The following is a 10,122-nucleotide window of genomic DNA, read 5'->3' on the forward strand; positions in this document are numbered from 1 at the left end:
AGGGGTGGGGGCAGGCAGGAGGGACTGTGGGTATAGGAAGAGCCCCTGAGTGAAGAAGGGGGAGGGTGATGGGTCTGGGATCCCCAGATTGGCCAGGCTGGTCAGTGTGGTTCCAGGTGTGTCTCAGGCTAGGGCATAAGCTCCAGGTGGGGACATAAATCTGAGAGGGTACAGAGAACACTCGTAGCTCAGCAGTAAAAACCCTTCACCTGGTTTTGAATCCTGGGCTGCTGTCCAGGCTGTGGTTGCAAATAGGCAAGGCTCACCTGGGTTTCATAGGACAAAGGGCATCCAAGGAGGTCTGGCACCATGCCGGGGAGACTCCTCCTCTTCGGGATCCTTGAAGCTCTGCTGATCAAGGGGCTATGGGCTCAGCTCCTACATACCCAGCTACCCATCATGGCAATCCACGGTTACCCCACTTAGTCCCTGAGCACTAATATGTAAGTCCCAGAGCCATGGAGTCAGTGACCCCTGAATGGATGGCAGCCCCCTCCCTCACAGACACTGGGCTGCACAGGCAGGGATCCCAAGGTGGCCAGGGAAGGCCCAGTCCTGGGCCAGCCTCCAAGGGCTGGATTGTGGCTGCAGGCTCCCTGCCCATTAGTCTATTTGCTCCCGCCTCCAGAGTCCAAGGGTCCATATGGTGGGTGGACTGAGCTGTGCTGACTACTACATAGGGAGCCCACACGGGGGACAGCTATTTGTGGGTGGCATGGGATTCGAGGAGCTGCTAGACCAGGCGGGTGGCTTTGGCCCCTTCCAACTGCGCAATGTGGCCCTGCTGGCCCTGCCCCGAATTCTGCTGCCCATGAACTTCCTCCTGCCCATCTTCCTGGCTGCTGTGCCTGCCCACCACTGTGCCCTGCCTGGTGCTCCTGCCAACTTCAGCCAGGACATGTGGCTGGAGGCCCACCTTCCCCGGGAGTCGGATGGCACACTCAGCTCCTGCTTCCGCTTCACCTACACCCAGGCCCTCCCCAACACTACGCTGGGGGGAGACGGGCAGAGTCGTGGGGAGCTGCAGGGTGAGCCCTCCACAGTGCCATGCCCTCAGGGCTGGGAGTACGACCACTCGGAGTTCTCCTCCACCATTGCAACGGAGGTACCTGAGCCAGGAGGCGGGGGGACACGTGAGTGGGATGGGTCTCATTATTTTACTTCTCAGAGTCTGTTTTCCCCTCTGTCGATATATTAATTAAAAGCAGAGGTTGTAGTAAGGAGCCCATACATGCGAGCTGCTATTATTAATTGGGAGGTAATTACGGCAGGAAAGGGCTGAGGTAGCTCTAGGGAGCTGGGGCTGAGAGTTGAGAAGGTTGTTTCTGCAGTAAGAGGTGGAGAAACAACAGAAGCCTCCTTCTCTTTCTGCCTCATTTGGGCCCCTGGTCTAGGATTTACAGAATCTGTCTGTAAATGGAGGTGCATGCAGGTGGGGAAAGAATCTCTCTGGGGAGGTACAGGTCTCCTGTTGTCATAGGCAAGGCCTTCCGTGGGGACAAAGTCTCCCACACCCAAGCTGAGGGGAACAGTTAGAGGTTTATTGTCTGACAAGGAGGTACAAGGATGGCACAGTTGACCTCAGAAGTACCCAGGGTCTGGAGTAGAGGGGTTGGTGCCAGTTGGGGAGGGGCCTGTGCCCACGGGAGGCCCCTCGTTGCCTGTCCCTGCAGTGGGACCTGGTGTGTGAGCAGAAAGGCCTGAACAGAGCCACTTCTACCTTCTTCTTCGTCGGTGTGCTGGTGGGGGCTGTGGCCTTCGGATACCTGTCTGACAGGTGGAGTGAGGTGGGGGGTTAATAAGGGAGTGGGGTGGAGAACCTTCTCCCACTAGCTGGGGTCTGGGCCTAGTCGACCTCTGTCTTGGGACCTCCCCTCTGCAGGGAACTAACTCTGCATGACCCCTGTGTAGGTTTGGGCGGCGCCGTCTGCTGCTGGTGGCCTACGTGAGTGCCCTGGGGATGGGCCTGGCATCTGCAGCCTCAGTCAGCTACATCATGTTTGTCATCACCCGCACCCTCACTGGCACAGCCCTGGCTGGCTTCACCATCATCGTGATGCCACTGGGTGAGGCAGGCAAAGAACGGGCAGGGCCCACAGGGCTGGAGGGAGGCAGTTGTCAAGGGTGAGACTGAGCCATGTGTCCCTGGCTAACTGCCCTCCTGTCTCTGGCTGTGGACAGAGTTGGAGTGGCTGGACGTGGGACACCGCACCGTGGCAGGGGTCCTGAGCAGCACCTTCTGGACGGGGGGAGTGATGCTGCTGGCGCTCGTCGGGTACCTGATACGGAACTGGCGGTGGCTTCTGCTGGCTGTCACCTTGCCTTGCGTCCCAGGCATCATCAGCCTCTGGTGAGGCCTGTGGGCAGCTGGGGAGTGAGAAGAAGCCAGAGACAGAATAATCAGGGGCTGAGATTCGAAGACAGTGAGACTGAAACAAAGAGAATGAAAAACAGTCCGTGACCCAGAGACAGAGACCAATACACGAGATGCAGAGAAACACAAAACAAAATATAAAGAGAGAGAGAGAGACAGACCAGTGAGAGAGAGTGAGTGACAGAGCCCAGGGCTGAAAGGCAGGTTCAGAGAGGCAGGTGGAGATGGATGCAAGAGGGACATGAGAGACAGAGCCAAGCACAAACTGAGGCTGGTGCCCTGGAGGACAGAGCCAGCATGGAGTAGGAAGGCCAAGTAGAGGGAAGGCGGGCAGTGTGGGCATTTCATTGCCTCCCCCAAATGAGCTGGGTTTGAATGACACCTCTGGGTCTGTCTCTCATTCATCCTATGCCCTCCTGTCACCTGTGGGAGAAGTGGGTGGCTGGTCCTGGGGGCTGAGGTCTTGGGGGTGACACCAATTCGGTTGAATAGAAAAGTGACTCCGGGCTATGGAGAACCTAGGCCTGGGGAAAGGTGGCTTCTAAGTTGGGCCTTAAAACGAATAAAAGTTCATCAGGTGAGGAGGGTTGGGAAGATGCTGCAGGCTGAGAAACAGCTTGTGGTGTGCCCAGGAGGGAGACATGACTTAGAGTGCTGACTGAAAGGCCTCCTGCTGTCCCCCAGGTGGGTGCCTGAGTCTGCACGCTGGCTTCTGACTCAGGGCCGTGTGGAGGAGGCCCACAGGTACCTGCTCTGCTGTGCCAGGCTCAATGGGCGGCCTGTGGGTGAGGACAGCCTGAGCCTGGAGGTGAGGGTGAATGTGTGTGTGAGAGCATGCAAGTACATGTGAGTGTGTGGCGTGTGTCAAGCACTCCCTTCCTGGGGCCCACTGTGTGTGCAGGAAGAGCTCCCTGGTCCAATGCAGAGTTCTCCCAGGATATCCTCTGGCGGGCCACACCCTCGGCGGTTTACCCTGCTCAGCTCCCATGTGCATCCATCTCTCTCCTCCAGTGCAGAAGGGAGGAATAGAGACCCAGAGAGGGCAATGTGCCTTGCTAAGGCCACACGGTCAACTCCATGTCACAAACTCTCCTCCCCCACCAGGCCCTGCGCAAAGTAGCAGCCGCGGAGCGGGTGGTCCGAAGACCTTCCTACTTGGATCTGTTTCGGACCCCGCGGCTCCGACGCATCTCGCTGTGCTGCATGATGGTGTGGTGAGGAGGGGCTGGCCTGGCGGGGTGAGGGTGGGGGCGCGGAGGGAGGGGCTGACCTCAGGATGATGCTGAGTATAACAGGAAACAGGACAAGTAAACTGTAAATGTGGAGGGCAGGGTGGGGGTATTGGATGGGGGTGGGGATGATGGAGTTCTGGAAGGTCAGAAGATGGAGTCGGCATCAGTCACGTGGGTTCAAATTCAGGCTCTTGCCTTTCCTTATTGGGAGACCTTGGACAGGTAGAAGGGACGCTGTTCGTTCCTACCTCGCAGGGTTGCTGTGAAGATTAGGCAAAGCAGCTTTGGCCACAAGGGGGAGGTGGTCTCTCCTAAAGCCCAAGTTCCCTGAGAGGACACGGTGGGTGGGAAGGAGGCCCCTGAGTGGCCCTGTGACCCCTCTCAGGTTTGGAGTGAATTTCTCCTATTACGGCCTGAGCCTGGACATATCGGGGCTGGGGCTGGACGTGTACCAGACGCAGCTGCTGTTCGGGGCCGTGGAGCTGCCCGCCAAGCTGCTGGTCTACTTGTCGGTGCGCCACGCTGGACGCCGCCTCACACAGGCAGGGACGCTGCTGGGCACTGCCCTTACCTTGGGCTTCAGGCTGCTGGTGCCCACCGGTGAGCCTGGCGCTGGCCCCGCCCACTCGCCCAGGCCCCGCCTCCTGGCCAAGAGCCCCCGCCCTTTCCCAGCCAATGACGGTGTGCCCTCTCTGAAGACTCCGCCTTCTGTCCTGAACCCTCTCCTCCAGAGAAGGCGTACTGGAGCACCGCCCTGGCGGTGACCGGGAAAGGGTTTTCCGAAGCTGCCTTCACCACTGCCTACTTGTTCACCTCGGAGCTGTACCCTACTGTGCTCAGGTGAGGGGAGCCCGAGTCCAGGCAACCCTGGGGAGAGGGTTAGTTAGTCTCATCTCTTCCCAACACCCCCACATGCACACAACACACTGCACCCCCGTCCCTCTCACCCATTCCCTGCACAGCACTCGGAATACGGAGGTAATCAGAGCCTCTGTTGGCCTCAACCTGGGAGAAGGTGGGCCATTTTATCTTCGTCACTAAGTGACCCCGAGGGAGGCCAGACGTCTCTGGGCCTCCTTTAAAAGAAAGCAGTGGCCAGAAGCCCCGTCTGCCCACCCCGTCCCATCTCCCCGCAGCCCAGGCAGAGCTGCCCTGGGGAGTTGTGTCTGGACATAAGGCCTGGCCCCTATCAACTAGCTATTGGCAGGTGAGGAGGCGGCGTGTAGGCAGCCGAGAATGATTAGAAAGCCTTGCACCTCCTCTGACAACATGGCATAATCTATGAGCTGCTGGCCCTCTTCCTTCCACACTGCTTTTCCCCACCCCCTTTCCTGTGACGTTTCTTTCCCTTCAATGATACCTGACTGTCCTCTGTCAGAATGGGGCCCCATCCTCTGGTGGGTGTTGACTTGGGCGGGGCCTTGGCCAGGGGTGGGTGGGAAGACCACCCAAAAGGAGCCTCAGTGCTCTTAGCTGTCTGGGGAGGAAAGGGGGTACCAACAGGGGTACTCCCTGCCAGCCGGGGAGAGCCCCATGAGGCGTGACTCCGAGTAGCTGTGAGCACCAACGCCTGCCCCACCCTTTCTCTGAACAGACAGACAGGGATGGGGCTGACCGCACTGGTAGGCCGGCTTGGGGGCTCTTTGGCTCCACTGGTGGCCTTGCTGGATGGAGTATGGCTGTCACTGCCCAAGCTCACTTATGGGGGGATTGCCCTGCTGGCTGCCTGCACTGCTCTCCTCCTGCCAGAGACAAGGAAGGCACAGCTGCCAGAGACCATCCAGGATGTGGAGGGGAAGAGGTGTGTACACTTGCATGTGGGTATGGGTGCTCAGGTACCTGACACCTTAGGTAGGATTCAGAGGAAGACATGTCTGTATCTGGTACATCTATGCAAGTATGCTTTGGTGCATGACCTAAAGTATGTAAATTGTGTGTATAAAAGCATGTTCGAGTCCATATCCATGTGTGTGTACATAAATACCTAAGACTGTCTAGGAAGAGGTGGATGTATGCACACTCAGGTATACCTGTACATCAGGGATGTGTATAAGCATGTGTAGGAGTCCCTTGTGGGAGTACACACATTTATATACCAAGAGTTGGGGAAACCCTAGGTCAGCACTAATGGGGAAGGCTGGGGTGGTAGACTCAGGGGCTAAACCCCACCATTATTCACGACTCCTTCCTCCCCAATGCCCCGTCCAGCCTTCAGGAAGAACAGATGCCCATGAAGCAGGTCCATGACTGAGTGGTCTCAGGAGCAGGCACTCCACAGAAGTTCTGGACCAGGGCTGGGGGCACTGAGCCCCCTGCTCAGGGTTGGATTTGCCAACGCCATTCTCTGTGCTCATCCAACTGCTAGCAACAGAGTGACTTCCAAAATGCAGTGGACTGCTGGAGAATTCTGGTACCTCTCTCTTGGCTAAGCGGATTCTATAAATAAAGGTTCCCCCTGGGTTGGGGCAGCGGTATGGAGCTGTGGGATGAGCCCTGAATGGGAAGCCACTGAGTCTGGTGCTGGCTTCTGATCTGACCTTTGCCACTGATTTGCTGTGTGACCTTGGGCATTTCCCTTTTGGGGCCTCAGTTTGTTCATCTCTCAAATGGATAATGAAACTTCTTAACAGACCTCACCACAGGATCTATCTGTTGTCACACTCAATGAGGTGCAGAATAAGGTGCTTCTTCTAGAGATGGTGCTATGATGACGTCTGTGGGCATGCTTTTCACTGTGTAATGCTGGAGGCTGCCCAATGCCAGGGCCAGGAGAACAGAGCTCTTTGTTCCATAGCTGGTCTTACTACCTCCCTGGCACTTTGTAGGGTAATGCATTCTCCACCGCCACCACCGCCCCCGAACCCACTGTCTAGGCCTCATGCCCAAAGAAGAAATGAAGACATGGGAGCCAACATTTTATTGGAGAAGGCTGAATAAACACAAGTTTTATGAGTACCTTGAAGTTATAGAATTTGCTGGGGAAAGGAATTGGAAAGGACAAGAGGCCAACATTCAAAATGGGGTGGACCAGTTCCCCTGAGCAGATAGGAATGAGAAAGGGAGGAGTTGGCAGAGAAAGTCTAGACTTCCTGGTCTGCTATGGAGCCGAGGCCCACACTGCCAGAATCCCATCCTCCCCTACCTCTAAGGGATTGAAGAATTCTGTAGCTCCCATTGGATCACGGAGGGGATGACGGGAGGCCTGAGTTAGGGTGACTTCTGTAAGCATCTCATTTGGATTTTATCTCCACGGGGTCATAGATGTAGCAGCCCACATCACCAATGTTCACACCTGAGGGAGAGAGCCTCATCACTCAGGGCCTTGGGGCCAGGGGGGACTGGGCTTAGGGCTGGAGGGAACTGGGAGGGACCTGGGATATATCTGAGTACAGGGGAAGTTGTCCACACATCCCCACAGACCCACATGCCATACTTTAAGCCCAGTGTCTAGGGTGGGGCTGCCCACCTTTGGGGCCAAACAGGTAGCCGTAGCAGGGGATGTGGCAGTAGGGGACGCCGTCATGCTGGGACACAGAGAGAAAGAGAGCACTCTCAGCTTGGCTCTTTTCTATCTCAGCCTCTCTCCTCCCAGCATAACCACCCATTCCTTCACTGCTCACCTCAGCATGACTCCCAGCAGTCAGGGTCTTCCGGCAGCGCTGGCACCTCAGACAGGGTCGGTGCCAATTTCTGCCCAAAGACATCACCTTCTCAGCTGGTGGTGGAGAGAGTTAGTAACCCTAGGGGCAGGGCAGGGACCCTTGCACCACCTCCCTGCCCTTTGATGCCCACCTTGTACTCCCCTCCTTTCACTTTCTCTTGTCACTTACCAAAATAGACAGGTTCCTCACAGCCAGGGCACAGCGAGGTCTCCCCAGTGAATGTCTTCATGTGGGAAGGGCCTTTAAGGGGAAGAAGCCCTGGCTAGGGCTGAGGTGGAGGCCAGGCCTAAGTAGGGCCCTCTAGCACCAGTCTGCATATGGCACTGTCCTCTTCCCAAAGCCATGCTCACTCCAGAGCTTCCCATCAGGTGGCCATAAGTATGCCTTCCTCAGACAGAGCTGAGTCCCCTCTGATCCCACCCCCTGTCCCATCCCTATCTGCAGGAGGGACCACCTACTTCCTTCTCGTCCTCTCAGGGGTTCAGGTGCCCACCAGCCCAACCCTGTCAGCAACTCAATCCTCAGGAAACCTGAGCTGATATAAGAGCTGCCCAGGGCAGGGGTGTCAGGTGTTTGGGGAGCACGGTGTCACTGCCCACTGTAGGGGACAGGAGAAAGTAACAGAGGGGAGCAGTGGAAGAATGTGAGGGACTGGCCTGTCTCGATGACTCCTCGTAAGTCATTCCTTCCATGGTCTTGCCTGGGAAAGCCTGACTTCCAGGCTAGCTTTGCCTCTGACTGGCTGTGACTACACAAGGTCACTTGCCCTCTCTGACCTCAGTTTCCTCGCCTATAAAATGGGGGCGGTAATGCCATTTGCCCACCTTACCTATCAGCTCAGCAGCTGACATGAGGAAACATAAAAACTGGTCTTGGATAATGGAAGATTTTGCCATGAACAAAGTTGTAGGAATGTGAGGCATAGGACTATGTGAGAGACTGCTACCTGCTTCCACCCCGTTCCCCAGCCTAGGAAGGATCAGAAGGAGGGGGCTCAGCCTCACTTACTTTTCTTGCGCTGGGGGAGGCCAGTCCTGGGTCTTGGGGGGCTGAAACTGCTGGGGTCGAGGGGGGTGGTGTTGGCACGGGTGAGAATGGGAGAGTTGTAGAGGTAGGAGCCCACACCACCAATGTTCACCCCTGCAGAGAGAAGAGGGTAAGTCAGACTTGAGTCTCCAAGTCCCTGCCACAGAGAGGGTTTCCGCTGCACTCTGTCCCCTTCCAACCTGGTACTTACCACTGGGTCCGAAGAGAATCCCATAGCATGGCTTGTGGCAATACGGCCTCCCATTGTGCTAGGCACAAGCAGAAGAAAAGGGGTTGCTCAGGGATAAGGGGGCTTCTCCTGTGCCTCACAGGTCTTCCTACCAAACACACTGCCAGGTGTCTGCCTACTGGCCTGGGCTGGTGGGGCTGGGAGGGGCAAGGGTGGGCTGGCATGCCAGAATTGCCGCTGTGGTCAGGGGAAAAGGGCAAGAGCAGATCAGGAAGCAGTGCTGCTGCCTTCTCCTCCCCCTCAAATGGCATGGGGCTCACCAGTACTACTCAGGGTCCCCAAATCCTGGCTGGTGTGGGGCCCACCCTGGAAGTGGTTTTGGGAGTTGGCACTGAGGTTGCCTTTGGTGAGCTGACAGGGCCACAGTGTGGCTGGTGCCTGGGGGACAGTAACAGACATAGGGTGGTGTGCCCCAGATAGGTCTCACCTCTGCATGCCCTCCTGGGGACAGGACACTGTGGCAGTGCTCACATTTCAGGCAGAAGCGGTGCCAGTTCTTGCCCAGGGAGCTCACCTTCTCCGCTGTAGGGAACAAGGTGGAACCAGGCTGCCAATCGCCCTCCTTTCCCCCCTCAGCCCCATCCTGCTTCCGGGAGACGGTGGGGAGTGTCTCCAGGAGGCCAGCTCCATCCCGCCAGAGTGCCGGTCCCACAGCTAGAAGGGAGTCTGGGGTTGCACCCGCGCCTGTTCCTCTTGTCCTCAGGGAACCCAGCGGTTCACACTCGCCCAGTTTTCTCCCGCTTCTCAGCCCGGGCCTCACCGAAGAAAACGGGTTGCTGGCAACGTGGGCAGGTCCAACTCATGGCTCCGCTCAGGTAAGCTGGTTGCTGCACACAGTAGGCACCCAGCAGGGACTCCGTTCCACCCTCTCCACTGGCTCCACCCATGACTCAGCTTGGAGCCTCATTGGGCTGAACCCCCTGTTCCTCAAAGCCCATTAGTTGCCAGAAATTTAGCACTACTCCACCTGGGGGACGCTGGCGCCTTCGCAATTACTTCCAAACACTAAAGCCTCTCACCCTCCGAGAAGTGAGAAGGTCCTGAAGCCAGACTGGGAAAAGGGAGCAATGAAGACACTTGGTACTAGTTTCTGGCTTGGTACGGAGAGGGAGAATGCCTTGAGTGTAGACACCATGAAAGCACTATTATTTCAAACCCAAAGCGAGGGGTTAGGGGTTCTTTGAAATGGTTTAATTCCATCTTGGCAGTCTCACAGGCGATTAAGAGCACCGGAGTCTGCAGTCCATCTCTGCTACAGGTAAATTACTTAACCATCCTCTGCCTCTGTTCTGTACAATACTATGATGATAAGTCTCTACCTCATAGCATTGTTGTGAGAATTATTTACGTTAATACATGCAGAGTGCTCAAACAGCACCTAGCATTTAAATGCTATAAAGCAATCTCTACCATAATGAACTCTTAGTTTGGAAGCCTCAAAGGGTGGTTCTGCAAACAATGGTTTGCTTGTAAAATTATGCTTATTAAATTTAAACTATAATTCAGTCACCAATTACATATTCCTAATTTAGTTTAAGATGTTTTAATATTTATTAAAAGTAGCTCAACAGCCCAGCA

General features: G+C 56.1%; 2 protein-coding genes across 2 annotated transcripts; one reads left to right on the plus strand and one right to left on the minus strand.

The window, feature by feature from the left end:
• Window positions 1-700: 700 nt before the first annotated feature.
• On the plus strand, window positions 701-5,857 carry SLC22A7 (solute carrier family 22 member 7; the record flags this gene model as incomplete). Its single annotated transcript, XM_081093928.1, has 10 exons — window positions 701-1,105; window positions 1,674-1,777; window positions 1,912-2,066; window positions 2,182-2,350; window positions 3,059-3,182; window positions 3,479-3,588; window positions 3,992-4,206; window positions 4,338-4,446; window positions 5,201-5,407; window positions 5,803-5,857. Exons 1-10 carry the CDS (start codon window positions 716-718, stop codon window positions 5,855-5,857), a joined length of 1,638 nt encoding a protein of 545 aa, XP_080950054.1. The 5' UTR covers window positions 701-715.
• Window positions 5,858-6,706: 849 nt separating this feature from the next.
• Window positions 6,707-9,431, minus strand: CRIP3 (cysteine rich protein 3; the record flags this gene model as incomplete). Its single annotated transcript, XM_081093931.1, is given in 9 exon segments — window positions 6,707-6,898; window positions 7,073-7,130; window positions 7,227-7,321; window positions 7,437-7,508; window positions 8,277-8,408; window positions 8,506-8,563; window positions 8,972-9,066; window positions 9,197-9,260; window positions 9,264-9,431. Coding segments are annotated over 9 exon segments (804 nt in total). The 3' UTR covers window positions 6,707-6,836.
• Window positions 9,432-10,122: the final 691 nt, after the last annotated feature.

Source organism: Myotis nattereri, assembly GCF_964212035.1.
Source record: "Myotis nattereri genome assembly, chromosome: 6".
Lineage (NCBI taxonomy): Eukaryota > Metazoa > Chordata > Mammalia > Chiroptera > Vespertilionidae > Myotis > Myotis nattereri.